Source organism: Hoplias malabaricus, chromosome X2, assembly GCF_029633855.1.
Source record: "Hoplias malabaricus isolate fHopMal1 chromosome X2, fHopMal1.hap1, whole genome shotgun sequence".
NCBI lineage: Eukaryota > Metazoa > Chordata > Actinopteri > Characiformes > Erythrinidae > Hoplias > Hoplias malabaricus.
In genome coordinates, this window is record NC_089819.1 from 16,972,219 (window position 1) to 16,989,959 (window position 17,741).

Below are 17,741 nucleotides of genomic sequence, written 5' to 3' on the forward strand. Positions count from 1 at the left end.
TTGCGCATGCGCCATTTAACAATTTTAACTTGATCCTTCCTCCCTGAACCCTATACCCTACACTATGCTCCATGCTCCCTACACCCTACTCCATGCTCCCTATTCCATGCGCCATGCGCCATGCTCCCTGCTCCCTGCTCCCTACCCCCTACTCCCTACCTCCATATATAATACGTTAAGTCGGACTTTATTTCTCATGTCCTTTACATACACGGGCAATGTATATTAATATCGGCTTTTATAACAGTAGGCAGTCACATAACACAGGCTTATTGCCACATGGGGTCTAGCTGAACTATACTGCAACCTAAAAAAACTTGACTAGAGGGCGTGCCTAACAGTAGTTCAGCCAATGCCTACGAGAAACTCACGCAACCAGCCAATCAGAACACGTCTACGTTATACTTTGGGTTTGTGTGCGCCTTTGTGTTCTCCATGTGTGAGTTGCCTTGTGTTGCTGTGGTACAGACTGGAGGATTAACTGCGTAAATTCATGTCTTAATTCCTCAGGCTTTAATTCCAAAACGTTTTAAAATGAAGAGGAAAATTGTACCTTTGACGGAAGACTTGGAGAATGAGGTATGGCTTTTATGTTGAGATCATTAGGGCCTGAGGTTCACAGCACGGTTTCTCTAACTTCTTATGGGCGTTATGAATGGAGGCCACTCACTTTTTACACGTTACGAATAAAAAGACAGTGGCCTGCCATTAATGTCTCCCATAAGAAGTTAGGACAACTTTTTGTCAGCTACACCGGTGTAAGATAACAAATAGAAGGGAACACTTTTAAACTACCTGAACAATTTTAAAAGTCCCTTGCCTTTTTATTTTCACCATGAGCTCAATCCATTGCCTGACTATCATATATTATTCTGATTATTTGAAATGTGTTTATATGGCGCTTAAACATCAAATGGCCACTTACATCATGTTTAAGCTTAATGAGATTGAAACTGACAAGAAATGTATTTTCTCAGATGGAACTCTTACATGAAGGAGATGAAAGTGCCAAAGCGACCAAAGGCTCCAAGAAGAAAGCAGGGATTCTAGTTTCTGAGGATGGTGTTCTTCATCCACTCAAACTTTCTAAAGGAGAGCTGTACAAAGCCCCAACTGTTGAGGAGCTCAGCCAGCTGAAGGAGGCAGAGAATCTGTTCCACTGTAGCCTGTTAAAGATGCAGGTCAGTTGAGTTTTCGGGTGGAAGCCCTTCCTAGGAATACCCTGCTACACATCTGTGACTGTGTGTATGCTTAGATGAATAGACATGCACATTTTCATACAGAATCTTGGTTGTGTGCCTTTTGTTGTTATATCACTGGTTCTCCTGAATGATCTCTAGATGGAGGAACTTTTGAAGGAGGTGTCATTGAGTGAACGCAAGAAAATGGTGGTGGACGGCTTTGTGCAGCAGATTACAGATCTTCTGAAATCTGTGCCACCATCTCCAGTGGTGGAGGTAAGTAACCACCATAAATGTCATCTCCTCTGGACTAAACTTGGACAATGCAAGGCATATAATGAGATATTTATCTTCTATTTTTTTTTGGTGTCTATTTGATTTTTTTAATTGAATTAAGGAAAATTTATTTTCTGCCTTTAAATGTATAGTATATGTAAATATACTATATATATAGTAAATTATTAGATCAGTGTTAACATAGCTATTGTAAAAATATACTAAATAAATAAAATAAATATTGTGTTTTGTTTAAAAACCTTTCTGACTCTCTCCTAGTTGTTGGACCAATCATGGCTAGTAGACTCAGGCATTAAGGTCCCTTTCATTCTGGTTCCTGAGGAAACTAAAGGCAAGTTCCACATGGAGCCTCCTGCCTCTGTTGATCTGATTGGGAGTTATCCACTGGGCACCTGCATCAAACCGAGAGTTTCTGTTGACCTGGCTGTCACAATTCCTCATGTAAGATCCAGCTGTTTCAAATCATGTGCATCCATGTAAATATGCATTTAGCTTTTGTGGGAACCCTTATCCCTGATTAACCATCACAGCTGTTGGATATATTAGTTATTTGCTTTTATTTTTTCTAGAATATCCTACACCCAATGGATGGCATAAATCAGAGATACCTCCGTAAGAGGGCTTTGTACCTGGCAGGTCTGGCACAACACCTATCCTCTACATTAGCAGTGGGCTCACTGCGCTATTCCTGCCTCCATGGCAACCGTCTCCATCCTCTCCTACTAGTCACACCTCCAGGTATGATGTTTTCTTAAAATAGTTTCAGAGTTCAAGAAATCTGAACGTCAAAAATATATTAATGGCAAAAATATATTAATATCGCATGACTTAAAAAACTATCATAATACATATGTATCCCAATGGTTTGATTATCAGAGGATTTATAAGTTAGAACAGACAAAGCATTAGTAGTAAGCAGTTTGTTAAAAATCTCAAACTATCACCACAGTATTTTATCATACTGTTTTGAAATGATGACCATATGCTATTTTGTCACTTGCAGGTAAAGACAGCAGCAGCATCACATTGCGAATTCACGCCCTCCCACCTCCAGACTTCCTCAAACCAAGCCGCTTCCATCCTCAGAAGAACAACGTAAGAACTCAGTGGTTTACTGGGAACAGCTCTCAACAAGGTGACAGTGTTTTACACCTTTTCATTTTTGCAACAATTACACCTGTCAAAAATCACTAATATTTCTGTTGTTTGGCTGTGTTTTTTTAGTGATCAATGAGCCTCCTACCCCTCATTATAACAGTGCAGTACTGGGTGATCACCTTCCTCGCTCACACCTGCAGTTTCTTGCTGCACACAGTGCCCAGTGTCCTGCGTTTGTAGATGCTGTAGCTCTGCTTAAAGTGTGGCTGAGACAGAGAGAGTTAGACAGGGTAAGCACAGTCCAAATCAAGCATAATGTGTAAAGTGATTTTCATTTTTCTGCATCATTTAAACACTGCTCTACACATTATTTAAACATTTTTTGTTTAACTAATGGAGATGCTCAGATCTCATGACTAGGAATAAAATGTCTGTTCATTAATTATCATTAACATGTGTTTGGAACAATGACAATGCACAATGAACAATGACAAGGCCCATCTAACCCTGTTGTGTGTGTGTGTTTCTGTAGGGGACTGGTTGCTTTGGTGGTTTTTTAGCTGCCATGCTGCTGTCTTATCTTCTCTCCACACACAAAGTGGGTAAAACTATGAACGCATATCAGCTGCTGAGAAATTCATTGCACTTCTTGGGTAAGCACAGGTTATTTTTATTTTGATGTGATTATGGCCTACCCCTTCTGTTCACAGAGAAAATGTAATCTTTAAACCTTTGTGTAAATATCTTGGGGTTTGAGAGTTTTCCAATGGGAATATCTCAGCTTCTCTGCCTGAATTGAAGCTTACCTGGTCAATCCTGTTTTTGAAATACCATAATGTCCCAAATCCCATCACAGAACTGTGAAAATATGTGGAAGGTTGTATGGTGGTGACATTAATTATCATATATTTCTGCCATTAACAGTGAACAAATAGATACACTCAATTAGCTTTAGTTGGGCAGTTACTTCTAGTTTGACCTGTATAGTATGAATCTGTAGGTTTGGTACCCTGGCAGGAAAGGTACCAATTCAGCATTGATGATATATGATACTTACCCTGTGTTAATACAAAATGCATGATATGAATGGAGACACACAGCATATGTACTGAAAGCTGGCCTCTGTTACACCCTTTTGTATGTTTTATTTGTTCTAGCGTCCACAGACCTGACGGAGAATGGTATTACCTTGGCAAAAAACCCAGATTCAAAAGCAGTGAGCAATGATTTAACTGATTTTAACTTTTTGGCTTAACCTGTAATTCTTTAAGCTGTTTTAATACTTATAACACCACTTTTTTCTTTTTCAGCCTTCACTGTCGGAATTCCATAGTTCTTTTCAGGTGGTGTTTGTGGATCCCTCAGGTCATCTCAATATGTGTGCAGACATGACCTCCTGCACCTACAAACAGGTCAGCATTATTATTAGATTCCTTGTGACTTTAAATATTTAAAACAGGTCTCAAACTGGGCTATGTCCTGGCTACAGTTTTGAAAAGATACCATTTTATTGAACATGTTTTTACTAAAATAATTTTTTTATGTTAAAACTTTGTGAATATGTCACAGATCCAGCATGAAGCATCACTCTCTCTCCAGTTTTGGGATGACCCCACTGTAGACGGCTTCCAGGCCCTGCTTATGACTCAAAAACCAATGATCAGATCATATGACAATGTCTTTCAGTGAGTGTTCATCACATTACCTCAGCAATTTTTGAGTTATAATTTTTACTGTGTTCTGCAACAACTCAAAGGCTCCCAACATCTGTGCCACAGCCCAAGATTAATTCCTTTCAGAGTTTTTTTTTTTTTCCTCTTTTGTGGTGGCTTATTGTTTTTCTGCATATTACTCATGTCTGTTCATTACCTCTTAATGACAAATAGCAAAATAAGTCAGACTGTATGTCCTTACTATGGGGTGTATAACAGAAATACCGTGCATACATAACAAAACACAAAACATGATACAGCAATAAATTGGTTCAACCTAAAATGTATGTCATTAATGCACACATTATACTCCTTTTATTTCACAATGTATATATTTTGTAGATATATGTATATATCTACAATGTATACATGTACTTCAGGTGTGGGAAAATTTGGAAATGTTTTATCACATTGTTCAAACTAAATCATTTTTCTCTCACACAGATTGAGTAACTTGGTGAAAATGCAAGCCTCTTGTAAGAAGCTCACTCTCCTCAACAACCTCTTGGACCTCAGTGGGAACTATGTTCTGGCAGTGCTTCCTTTCATTCTGTCTCTTCTGCAACGAGGCCTTGGGGATAGGGTTCGCCTTTTGGCTCATTCACTTCCTCCAGACCCTGAGGTAAATTCTTGACAAAGATGATTTTTGATTAAAACATAGAACACAAGGGATTATGCAATAGAACAAAATCGGCACATGAGTAAAGGCCAAATTCAGGTAAAACATAAATGCTGTTTTATGCCAGTTGGTCTGTATACTGAGTTGTATTTGAGCTGTGTTTTAGTTGTTGGTACTTCACAGCTGAAAATCGTAGAGCTTGCTTAGCAGCAACAGCACATTTATAATTTAATGGAAGCCTAATATAGTCAGTAGTTACTATACTATAGATTTGTTTTTCCCAGAATGTAACAAAGCAGCATGTCAAGAGAAATTATCTAATATAAAGTTTCTATCTTAGATTTTTTTGTGCTGTGGGCAAAATAAGGTAATATTTCACTGTGCTGTAAAGGTCACAGTTCCTGTACAGCAGAATAAATTGCACTGTGATTGTCTTTGATTTATTTATTTTTTTAATAGTGGCCAGTGAACAGCGAGCCTCCTAAGCACAAGGACCAGCCGCCTCTGTCCATTGGCCTACTGCTGAATCCTGAACGTGCCTTTTCTGTGCTGGAAAGAGGGCCTTCAGCTGACAGTCCTGAGGTAAATCTGTGTGTACTTTAGTACTGTATGCTAGCTCTTCAAATGCGCTAACCCTTGAGATAGTCAGTGCAATGATAGCTGCATAGTTGCTTATTGAGTTTAATCCAAATAAATCGCTATCCTCATAAATTCTGTCTTTTGTAGGCAGCTGAATTCCAGCAGCTGTGGGGCAGTCGCTCTGAGCTGCGACGTTTTCAGGATGGAGCTATCACTGAAGCGGTGGTGTGGTCTGGCTCCTCCACATGCCAGAAAAGGCACATCTTGTTGGAGATCATCACCCACCTACTGCAACTGTACGTGCATATTGCCTTAAGAATACTACCAGCAGATTCCTACAAAATACACACTAATCTTTTTCTCTCTCTAGTCATGCTGATATACCTGAATCGTGTGTCCGGTTTGTGGGAGGATATGTGGATAAAGTCATCAGATTTGGAAATGAAGTATGTATTTATGAGGATTGTTAAAACATATACAAAACTGTAACATTATTTTAGGCTTGTGCTCTTGGGATATTTATGTGGGTACAGCCACTGCACTTCACACAATAAAATAGATTTCTATTCCCACCTTGGGTTGGGAAAACTTGGGCAAGAATATTTGCAATTGTATTTTAAACTGCATTAGACTATTGCTGTAACCTGATTGAATTTATACGTCAATTTGGATAAGAGCCTTTGCCAAAAGCCAGCTGTGTAAAGGTGATGGCAGCATATAGCATGTTAATAATTTGTACCTATTCTGTTGCTCAGGTTAGTAGTACTGGAGAGGAAGAGAGTTTGACTGTGGTCCAATCCTTTGATGACCTGAGCAGAAAGCTTTGGAAGCTGGAAGGTTTACCTCTGTCCATCACCTCAGTACAGGGTGCCCACCCAGCCCTCAGATACACCCAGGTTTTTTTTTTTTTAATTTATAATATGGAGCTGTAAACTCTCAACCTTTTTTGTTTGCCTCAGTTTTGTTTAGTAAAATTTGTGTTTTGCTTCTATAGGTATTGCCCCCTGTACCGGTAAAACTGGCCAGATACTTTTTTCAGAAGCAGGAGAAGAATTTGCATGCTTTGTCTCCAGCAGAGAAGAAGCCTTGCCCTTATTATATTACTCCTATTAAAGGTGAAGGCAAAATAATTCTTGAAACATTATTTGTTCTACAGTCTCTGCTATAGAAGACACTGTATTTTAAATATGCTTTAAATGTGTGCAGTATTCCTGTATACTAATACTATATATTTTTTTGAAAAGAATCTAAATGTGTTCATTTGCCCACATTGATTTTTGGAATATTAGGATCAATTGTAATATCAGAATAAATCATTACTGATTTTGTACCAATTTCTGTAAGCACTTTCTCCTATTTGTCCCCAGTTATTTGCCACATGGAGGGGAGTGGAAAATGGCCTAGTGACCGTTTGGCGATCCGCCATATTAAAGCAGCCTTCCACATTCGCCTCGGAGAGCTGCTCAAACAGCAGCATGAATACACGTGCTGGCCCACACCTACACATCTGGACGTTTGGAAGGTGTCTGTTTTTTATGGAAAAAGGCTTGATTAAGGATTCAAGAACCAATTTTCAGTTGTGTTATCATGGGAATTTAGCATTAATGGGTTCAAATAGGACATATGTCTTTGTTTAAAATTAATTGCTTTGGCTTTATATCAGTACATTATGAATTCTTAATCAGCCTTTCTGTTTTCATTTGTTATTGTCCATGTGTGTTCAGGATGGACTAGTGTTTCGGATCCAGGTGGCGTACCACAGAGAGCCACAGGTGCTAAGAGAAAGTCTGACGAAAGAAGGCCTGCTGATTCAGAGAGATAACTCAGAGGCACAGGCACTGGAGCTTGAGACTCAGCTCAAACCTTTCCTCACGAGCACCCTGCATGGGTACAGAAACACGCACGTACATACATGCATGCATGCATACATACATACTTGAAATGATAGAAATATTAATAGTATATCACCATTAATAGTATAAACAGAAATATATAAGGAAATACTTGCATCAGATTCCATTATCACATTAGCATTGAAGTGAACATTTTATAGATTAGATGTTAGAATTAAATTAATTTTCTTTTAATTGTGAGTTGAATCACTAAATCAAATAACCAATCAGGTCTGAATGCCTTCTTAAGATAACTGCACACAAAGGCATGCTATGTCTTCCATGATTTTAGTTTTTGTAATTATGTAAATGATTCCTTTTTGATCATTTTTGAGTTTCAGAAGTTGAAATGTAATTAAAACACTTACTTTATTTTTCAGCCACTGAATGGGCTATGAGACAGGGGAAAGTAGGTTTAGTTATTTTACACTGAGACTTAGTACAGCATGTATTCCTTGCCTGGGAATAGAAGAGAATTAAGCCTACTATGGTGTTAGGCAATTATCCAATACATTATGCAAACGGTTGAGATTGCTTGTTTCTTGTCACTGCATCTCCTAATGGAGGATGTGTTTCAGTTTGCAGCAGCAGCACCCATGTTTCAGTGCTGTATGTCGTCTGGCTAAACTTTGGCTTGGTGCACAGCTCTTCAGTGGAGAAATTGGAGCAGATGCAGCTGACCTTTTAGTGGCCTCTCTCTTCCTACAGCCAGCCCCTTTTACTCCTCCCAGGTAATGTTCACTAATTATGGACCAAAATTGCAATTGTAAACCAGGAAAAATGTCTTTACATACCATTGCACAAATTATATAATGTGTAATTTTATTACCATAAAAAGTAACTGTAAAAATGTTATTCAAGCCTATTGTTTTTGTCCATTTTCGGCAGCCATTTCTCTGCACCTTAGCCAGGTTTTTAGTGTTAGCCTGTGAAATTCATATGTAGACTGGCAGTGTCATTGTTCTCCTTACCCTTAGTTCTCCTCAGGTTGGTCTCCTTCGCTTCCTTCACCTGCTCTCATCTTTTGACTGGAGGAACAGCCCTCTTGTGGTCAACCTCAACAGCAAACTAACAGGTTTAAAATGTTTTAAAGGAAAATGCTGCCTAATTATTTACTGTTTTTCTGTATGTATCATGAGTGTTTAAAATGAATGTGTTTTCCTCTGTTCTAGCTACTGACTACACTGAAATCAAGAACCACTTCATAGCATCCAGAGACTCTCTTCCTGTAATGTTCATTGCCACTCCCAATGAAAATAAAGCTTCCATTTGGACCAAGGACGGACCCTCAGTACAGGTACAGGTACAAATAATATCAGATAAAATGTGTGGACATTTATTGGATGCTTTTTGGATTTATACTGCTACTTCTTTTTGTAGATGCTTCAGCGTATTGTGATGGTTGCAGCAGAGAGTCTAAATGTCCTGGAGGCCCAGCTCCTGGACCCCAGCAAGAAACAAGATGTTCGGGTCAGTGCTTTTTTTTATTTCAATTAATAAGTATGTTAATGAGTTGTATGTATATATCAACTTTCTGGCATTCAGTTTTACTTTACAGGTTGAAACACACAAAACAGGACAATTATGAAGCACAAAAATACATATACATAAGCAGTGTGCATTTAGAGGAAGGGGAAAGCATCGAGAAATCGTGCCATTTTCAACAGCGCAATACCAGAATTGTACAGATGGAGTGTAGGGATGAAGTTCAGCATTGTATGAAAGGGCATATCTATGTATGATGAGAAGTAACTTGGATTGACTTTGGAGAGGGACAGTTAACCAGTGCAGTTTGTGTGGAATGAGGTTTCTTTCTGGGGTTTCAATGCATGTAGGTGAATTTCTGTAGTATTAAAGAAGTTATATGTTCATTAATTTATTTATTCATTATCTGTAACCGCTTATCCAATTTGGGGTCGCGGTGGGTCCAGAGCCTTCCCGGAATCACTGGGCGCAAGGCAGGAACACACCCTGGAGGGGGCGCCAGTCCTTCACAGGGCGATACTCACACCTATGGACACTTTTGAGTAGTAAATCCACCTATCAACGTGTGTTGTTTTGGCCCGTGGGAGGAAACCGAAGCACCCGGAGGAAACCCATGCAGACACGGAGAGAATGTTAAATGCTCAAATTAAGTGAATTATCTGTGCAAAAGCCAAGGGAAAAAATATATTTTTGTTTCTATATTCCACCAATTCATCCCATCTTGTTTGTGTCTTCAGTGACATTTTAATTACTGGTGCACACAAGATAAAAAGCAAAATTGAAAGTTTGAAAATCAAGATGCCATTATGTGTTTAATGATTTTCTGGAGAACAAAGAATTAATTTGTTGTTTTTCTGTATTTTAGGTGGTGTTCAGACCCCCATTAGAAGTCTATGATGTTCTTATCTACCTCAGACCAAAATACGTCCCCCTCTCATCCCATGGTGTGGACCCCCCTTCTTACAGCTTTTCCAGAGGCCTCTCAAAAGACGAAGTACAAAGCTCACGGGGTCCATTCCCTGTTGTAGACTTTGATCCTGTGAAACTATATCTGTCTGAGCTCAGGGTGAGTACATCCATTGCTCTTTGAATGTATTGGTTCGATTTCAATCCAATGAGCTAAATTATAAATTATTCCTTTCTTGTTTCTTTTTTTTAATTTTGCTAGATGTCTGTGATTAAATTTTTCTGCCTTTTAATTAAAGAATACTTCAACTATTTTCTCATCACATTTGACCAATCATTGCAACATTATTTGTTGTTGTTATTATTGCTTGCAAATGAGGGGAACTGCTTTCTTGATAACCAAAATATATTCCAATGCTTGTTTAGGATGCATTTGGGGATCTTGCTCTGTTTTTCCACAACCCATATGGAGGAACAGTCATTGCAGTGCTGTGGAAACCTAAAGCTTTTCAGCCACAGCAGTTCAAGGTTTGTTAAAGTATAGTAATGTGGTTTGTTTTGTATTACAATGTAAGGTGTTAATCATGTCTATATACATACACACACACACACAGTGAATAATACTTAGAGTAATTAATTGTATTGACAAATTCTTATGTCTGTCTTCATTTAGACTTCTTTAATGAATGCAAGGAAAGTGGAGGTGACTGGGGACATGGCCACCACCGTTCCTAATGTAAAGGCAATTGTGCAGGACTTCCACATCATGGGAGAGGGCCTGGTCCACAGAGTGGAACTGAGGACTGAAAAATGGGTTGTCTGAGCTGAATCTACACACTCAGTTCCAAAGATTATTGTTGTTTAATTTTAGATTAAACGTCATGGATTTTTCAAGATTTTTTTTTTTATAAATAGAAGTAACTTCTGGAACGTTATCAAACGAAAACTGTTAATTCTACAATAATAGAAATAATATTTTTTTTTTCCCCAACATTCTTATGTACATCTCTGTGGTGCCTGGTTTTTAAATACATATTTAAATTGCAATGTAAATTATCCTCAATCTAGCATTGACAATGTGGGTTTTAAAAACTTGAGAAACACTGCTGTGTCTGATCCTCTCTTACCAGCACAACACACAAATACATCACCCCCATGTCAGTGCCACAGCACTGCTGAGAATGATGTACCACCAAAATTAGACCTTCCATGTGGTGGTTTTCTGGGGGTTGTGACCAGTGAAGAACAGGGTCAAACAATGCAGAGAAATAGAGACAACAATTTGTGCTACAAAGTGCTTTTCTCTGGTCAGAGAATTACTATCTCTTGACTATTGAAAACGTCTGAGATAGATATAACAGAGGCCCTGCAGACATTTTGAACGACCACAAGATGGCAATAAACAATTTGAGGACGTTTTAAGTGCAAAGAAGGCACGGCCTCATCCCGAATCCGTACTCCTACCGAGTGAACATCGTGAAGTGAAAAGAGGGCTTCTGCACCCAAATAGTGGGCTAAGATCGAGTTATACAGATAACGGCTTAATATACATTACTTGATTTTAGATATATGGTGAACTGTTTAAGTGTATAAGCCGTTATTCTTAACAAGTGCACTACATAAAGTACAGAGAGCCGTTTGAGATGTCCCCAGAGTGGGCGCTGGACTCGTGATTTCAGAAGGAACTTTTTAAAAGACAGAGATGTCTGGGCTTCTTCGCTTGCCCTGTTGTCACCGCGACCCTGAAATGGAAAAGCGGAAAAGAAGATGATGATGATAATGACTTTTTAAAAGGCAACACGGGTACCAGTAAACAAGGAACGTCCCTGGACGTCCAAAATCCATCTTAATAAGTTAGTTAAGTGGTGACCAATCGATAACGTCAGTGGACGTCCAAAACGCGTTTTTTACAAGTAATTTATTTCGGGACCAATTAATAACGTCAATGGACGTCTTTTCAACTTTCATCTTCAACCTTAAGAGAACGTTGATTAGACGGTAGTCATTACGTTATTTCAACGTTGAATCAACGGTTAATTGTTTACTGGGGTAGCTGTAGTTTACACAGATGAAGAAGGTGAATAATGTTAAATAACAGCAGATCCTACAGATGTGTTGAAAGTAGTTTAGAGAAGCGAATTTAGTTTTCACTTAGACTCGTCTCCTCTTTGGGACAGACCATATTCTCCTCCAGGGTTAGGACTGATATTATAACCTGAACTACCATGAAGAACACCTTGCTGCTGCTGCTGCTGCTTCTCTATCACGGAACGGTCTGTTCAGATATGAACAGCTCATCACATCACACTCCAAACATAGTGATGGTCATGTCTGATGCTTTTGTAAGTTTTTCATAGCCATCTTTTAAAACAACAGACTTTACCGCATAAATCATGAACAATCATTAATAGTTTACAAAACAGCACACAATTATGAGGATGCTGAATATTTTACTAAGTTAAATGCTTAAGGGAGAAGTTTAAATCTAAAGTTTTAGTATAAAAAGACAATTTAAGTTTAATTTCCCTTAAGATAACTTCACTTACATTGAACAGTTCACTCTAAGTAAAAGGCATGTATAATTACTGACTGTAGTCCACCTGTTTCATTGCATACTTTCTTATCCCCATTTCATCCTGCTCTTCAGTGGTCAGGACCACCACAGATCAGGTATGGTTTGGGTGATCATTTTCAGGTCTTTAGTGACACTGACGTGGTGGTGGTGTGTAGTGTGTTGTGCTGGTACCAGTGGATCAGACACAGCACGTGCTCTTTGAGTATTTAAACAGTCTTACAATGTAAGCAGTGAAAAGTAGATTAGTTGCACTGTAAACTACTCAGGAAACAAATAAAATATTTTCTATATGTTTCATTTATGTGTAAATGTTACTGAATTTATGTGACTAGACACTGTTCACAGCTGCAATTTTTTTTTCTTCTTCCTCCCTCCCTGTACTGTCTTTAACAAGGGAGTTTTAGGGCCGCGGCATTGAAAAAACCACACAACCACAGTGTAATTGTGGAATGCAGTGTGTTGCTGAAGTCATACTATGGTATAAATTTCAGGAATAAACACTCAGTCCTCATCAGGGCCAGAGTGTGATTAGTATTTAAACCCTAAATCTGTGCAGAAAAACATTTATTCAGAAGAGGGCATGTAGTTTCACAGGATACAATTAATGATCACAAAATGATCAATTCAGAGTGAGTGGACATCTGAGGTGCTGTATGCATCGCAGTCAGGGGCTGCACTGACGGGGTTTAGTCGTCATGTCGTGTGAATGCGTTTAATAAATAATTCTGTTCACTTCACTGACTGCTTCTTTCACAACTCACTCTAGGCACACAGACTGTGAGTCTGTCTGTCTTTATATTATAATTAATAATAACACTAATATTCTGACTTTATTCTCAGAATTATTCTGACTCTTTTTTTTCAATACTGTGACACTAAAACACTGTCACAGTCTTTAGCATGGCATTTTTTTAAACTGAGTGTATTATTGTTTTAGGATGGGAGGTTAACCTTTTCTCCAGGGAGTAATGTTGTTCAGCTACCGTTTATAAACTTCATGAGGCAAATGGGTGCTGTATTCCTCAACTCATACACCAATTCTCCTATATGTTGTCCTTCAAGGGCAGGTAAAGTTGTACTGTTATGTGAACACAACAAAATATGGTATGTTTACTTATAAGATTAAAGATTCACGTACAAGATTAGATATTTATTAATCCTAAGCGTAACCTTGGACAATGGCAATTAACTATTATATATATTTATATTTTAGTGTCAAACTGGCTAAAATGCTAAAATTCATAATGTAATTTTTACTAAATTTATGCACTAACCATAAATACACATGAATTTGTCCCAGAGCAATCCTGCAGTTCTACGTTAATTTTAGTACGATTGTTTTCAGCTATGTGGAGTGGTCGTTTTGTCCATTTAACTGAGGCCTGGAACAATTACAAATGTCTCACTCCCAATGCCACAACATGGATGGACCAACTAAAAAAGGCAGGGTACCACACCCACAGTATGGGGAAGTTAGACTACACATCCGGAGGCCACACAGTCAGGTGACAGGAATAAATTGCATTAGTCAGTGATATAGTCTGTTTAGTTCTGTAAGTACTGCACATGTAATATTAATAGTGTTTTGCTTTTAGATGCCAGACTATTATTGGTTGACCTTCTTTTCATTATCAGGGTGGTGTTTTTTTTTAAGCTTTATGAACAAGGTAGATAAGACAAGATGCTATAGCAATGGCACTTTCTGAAGAAGGCAGAGGAAGAAAAATAAAATAATGCCATGGTGGCTTATCATACATTGGAGTTCATGCTGTTAATGTACACTGATTTGATACAGAACATCTATAACTTGTTTTATTGCTTTTGAACTGACAATTTAAAAAATAATATTGTTATCAGAAGCCACCAGATGAAATTATGTATTTAATTAAAAACTGAGTTTGTGATTAGCCAGGATACTGTAGGGCTAACTTATCGCTGTCTTGTTGAAAGTGTTTTGTGTTTGAATATGACACTTTGTTGTGGGAATTTGAGTGGAGTATGGTAATGATCCATCATGTAATTCTCTGTAAACTCTATGATCTAGTAATCGTGTGGAGGCGTGGACCAGAGAGGTGCCATTTCTTCTTAGGCAGGAGGGCCGTCCGGTGACAGACTTGGTTGGTGATGCTTCTACAGTTAGAGTCATGTCCAAAGACTGGAACACTACAGATAGAGCCGTGGAGTGGATCAGAAAGAGTGCTGCAGCTCTTTCACAGCCATTTGCCCTGTACTTGGGACTGAATCTACCACATCCTTACCGCACAGAATCCCTGGGCCCAACAGCTGGAGGGTCCACCTTCCGCACATCCCCCTACTGGCTCAAAAAGGCAATTTACTTCACACTGCTCCAACAATGGAATCTTAGAATTCAGTATTCACAATTAAACAAAAATAATCTAAATGAGAAAAGAAGAGCTGATGCAAAGATTCAAAGTACAATTGTGCATTATGGGCAAAATATATTGTATTGGTACACAATTAGATTCATCCTCATTCATTCGTTGTCTGTGACCGCTTATCCAGTTCAGGGTCGCGGTGGGTCTAGAGCCTACCTGAAATCATTGGGCACAAGGCGGGAATACACCCTGGAGGGGGCGCCAGTCCTTCACAGGGCAACACAGACACACACACACCTACGGACACTTTTGAGTCGCCAATCCACCTACCAACGTGTGTTTTTGGACTGTGGGAGGAAACCCACGCGGACACGGGGAGAACACACCAACTCCTCACAGACAGTCACCCGGACCGGGAATCGAACCCACAACCTCCAGGCCCCTGGAGCTGTGTGACTGCAACACTACCTGCTGCTCCACCGTGCCGCCCATATATTAAATTTTAATATATTAAAGTTTTAATATATTAAAGTATCTCAATCTAAGTGTGCCCTGTCCAGGGTGTGTTCCTGCCTTGCACCCAGTGATTCCGGGTAGGCTCCGGACCCACCGTGACCCTAAACTGGATAAGCGGTTACAGATAATGAATGAATGAATGAATTTAATATATGAAAAACCACAAAGGACTCTTACAAAACATCAAATTGGTTATGGGGCACTTTTGCATATAACAGATATCATTAATGTCATAATTCTATCTGTATTGCATTATTATTATTATTATTATTATTATTATAAGACATATTGTTGTAATGTTCACATAATTTTACTTCTTAAAAGGTCTCCTTAGAGCAAGTTTCGGTGCCAAAGTGGTTGCCATTTTCAAAAATGCACCCTGTTGATTTTTATTCTACCTTCACCAAAAACTGCAGTGGCAACTTCTCTGAGCAGGAGATTAAAGACATCCGAGCCTTTTATTACGCTATGTGTGCCGAAACAGATGGCATGCTTGGTAAGTGGACACATTACCATTATCATATTTCCTGTATATTTCCTGGGCTTTTGTTATAGTTTTACTGGCTCAAATTTTATATAGACTCATTCTGTTACAGGGGAAATAATTGCTGTTCTTAGAGATACCGGCTTATTGAACTCCACTGTGCTGCTGTTCACATCTGATCATGGTGATCTGGCCATGGAACACAGACAGTTCTATAAGATGTCCATGTTTGAGGGCAGCTCCCATGTCCCCTTAATTTTGATGGGTCCAGGAGTTAAGACTGGCCTTGAGATTACTTTACCAGTCTCTCTTGTAGACATATATCCTTCAATGCTGGGTATGTTCTTTCATTTTCATTGTTATTTACTGTTATGATTTATACATCAATACTTGATATAGTTATAGTAGAAGATAAAATTAATTTGACCCCAGATGATGTTCAGCCAATATATTTTGAGTGCTTGTAGTGAAATTAAGAGTTAACAATTCTGAATACAAAGTTAATATCTGAAAATATCTTGTGATTAATAATCAAATTTTCTGATGTATAGACAATTGCCTACATTTATATTTTTGACTTAAACATCCCTTTAAATACTGTTCATGTTTATGGCATTATTTTAAAAAATGGTTATCGTGTCTTGGAAGTGCCTCCATTCCATTGTATGTTTTTCCTTGCTGACACAAATAAAAATGTATTAAAAACACAAATATGTTACAAAGAAATGTGCTGTACATACAAACCATCTGCATGTTATTCTATATTACAAACCTGTGTGTCATATTTGTTAGATATTGCAGGTATCCAAAAACAAGATGGCCTCAGTGGTCACTCTCTGATTCCTGTGGTCTCACAGGGTGGTCAGAAGATCACTCACCCTGGCTGGGTACTCAGTGAATACCATGGCTGCAATGCCAATGCCTCAACTTACATGCTTAGGATGGGCCAATGGAAGTACATCACCTATTCAGATGGCTTGAGTTTCCCTCCACAACTATTTGGTGAGCTGTCAGTAGTGTTCATACTCATTTAGCTCTGGTCTCAGAGGGCTTTAGACCTACACAGTTTAGTGATTTCCCTGTTCAAACCCAATTTAACTCAGCACTTAGTTAGCCAGGTTTACAGTGTGTGAATGGTGACTATTTCAACCAAGAATTCTTACACACTTGTAGTCAAATTACCATGATTTTCTTTGGTCAGTGATAATGCTGACAAATAACTTCCATGTGTTAAATTTTAGTCAAATTTATATTGTATATTACTGTAAGGATTATAGCAAGGATAAAAGTAACAAGTTTAATTCCATTCTTAGTATTTGTATTTATGCATTTACACTTTTTGATATAGGTCTTGGAAATATGGTATGTGTTTGTAAGGAGGGACCTGTCAAAAATCATCAAGTAAACATGAATTATGAACACTGGTCCCAAAAAAAATGTAAAGCCTCAGGGAAGACCTCAGGGAAATAAAAAATGTAGTATATGGGCACTCTAATATCTGGCTTGTTAAATTTGTCATCTTATTTTAAAATCACTGATACAAATGGAACTTCATATACACCTTTATAACTACTACAGCTACTAATGCTCGTTTAACTCCGCCTTCTCAGATTTGTCAAAGGATAAAGCCGAGCTACACAACATGGCCTCTGGTTCCCCCACTGTGTGTCAGCAACTGGATAAACTCCTGCGGTCTGTAGTGGACTATCCCACTGTCTCCAGAGCTGTCCAGCACTACAACAAACAGCAGTTTCTGGCATGGAAGCAGAGTCTTGGGAACAATTACACACAGATCATTGCCAACCTACGCTGGCACATCGACTGGAAAAAGAATGAAAAGTATAACGAGAAAGCTATTGAAGAATGGCTTACAGGTTTAAAATGACAAAAAGAAAAAAGTTTCAAAGCCTGTTGCAAGAAATATGAATGTTGTTCCTGCTTCCACTAGGTATTTAAATAAATTTGTGACTCTTAGAAACAGACTGAATCATAAATGATATAGGAAATTTGATTAGTGCTTGTAAAATATTATTTTAATAATAATATATTAAGCTTAAACTT

The 17,741-nt window shown here is 38.4% G+C and overlaps 2 protein-coding genes across 3 annotated transcripts; both read left to right on the top strand.

The window, feature by feature from the left end:
• The first annotated feature begins 434 nt into the window (after positions 1-434).
• LOC136676844 (nucleolar protein 6-like) lies at positions 435-11,262 on the top strand. Its single transcript, XM_066654102.1, has 26 exons — positions 435-579; positions 978-1,181; positions 1,341-1,457; positions 1,737-1,919; positions 2,048-2,216; positions 2,482-2,613; positions 2,703-2,866; positions 3,109-3,229; positions 3,734-3,792; positions 3,887-3,988; positions 4,146-4,261; positions 4,733-4,910; positions 5,367-5,489; positions 5,634-5,782; positions 5,857-5,932; positions 6,242-6,382; positions 6,481-6,601; positions 6,854-7,008; positions 7,211-7,374; positions 7,957-8,109; positions 8,356-8,453; positions 8,551-8,675; positions 8,759-8,848; positions 9,729-9,929; positions 10,196-10,297; positions 10,443-11,262. The coding sequence occupies exons 1-26, from the start codon at positions 535-537 to the stop codon at positions 10,590-10,592; spliced, it is 3,438 nt and encodes a 1,145-aa protein (XP_066510199.1). The 5' UTR covers positions 435-534; the 3' UTR covers positions 10,593-11,262.
• A 198-nt stretch (positions 11,263-11,460) lies between these two features.
• On the top strand, positions 11,461-17,678 carry LOC136677286 (arylsulfatase K-like). Of its 2 annotated transcripts, XM_066654780.1 has the most exons (9): positions 11,461-11,846; positions 11,947-12,111; positions 13,282-13,411; positions 13,690-13,849; positions 14,389-14,671; positions 15,521-15,692; positions 15,793-16,017; positions 16,473-16,682; positions 17,291-17,678. In XM_066654780.1, exons 2-9 carry the CDS (start codon positions 11,995-11,997, stop codon positions 17,563-17,565), a joined length of 1,572 nt encoding a protein of 523 aa, XP_066510877.1. In that variant the 5' UTR covers positions 11,461-11,846; positions 11,947-11,994; the 3' UTR covers positions 17,566-17,678. The 2 variants fall into 2 exon arrangements, with proteins under 2 accessions (XP_066510877.1, XP_066510876.1); XM_066654779.1 differs by having other exon boundaries at positions 11,461-12,111.
• The last annotated feature ends 63 nt before the right edge of the window (positions 17,679-17,741 follow it).

Coding starts and splice junctions, on each gene's coding strand:
- LOC136676844 (XM_066654102.1), top strand. CDS start 535: ATGAAGAGGAAAATTGTACCTTTGACGGAAGACTTGGAGAATGAG. Junction 3,793..3,886: donor AAAACCCAGATTCAAAAGCA/GTGAGCAATGAT, acceptor TTTCTTTTTCAG/CCTTCACTGTCGGAATTCCA. Junction 9,930..10,195: donor TATATCTGTCTGAGCTCAGG/GTGAGTACATCC, acceptor ATGCTTGTTTAG/GATGCATTTGGGGATCTTGC.
- LOC136677286 (XM_066654779.1), top strand. CDS start 11,995: ATGAAGAACACCTTGCTGCTGCTGCTGCTGCTTCTCTATCACGGAACG. Junction 14,672..15,520: donor CCCCCTACTGGCTCAAAAAG/GCAATTTACTTC, acceptor ACTTCTTAAAAG/GTCTCCTTAGAGCAAGTTTC. Junction 16,018..16,472: donor CATATATCCTTCAATGCTGG/GTATGTTCTTTC, acceptor CATATTTGTTAG/ATATTGCAGGTATCCAAAAA.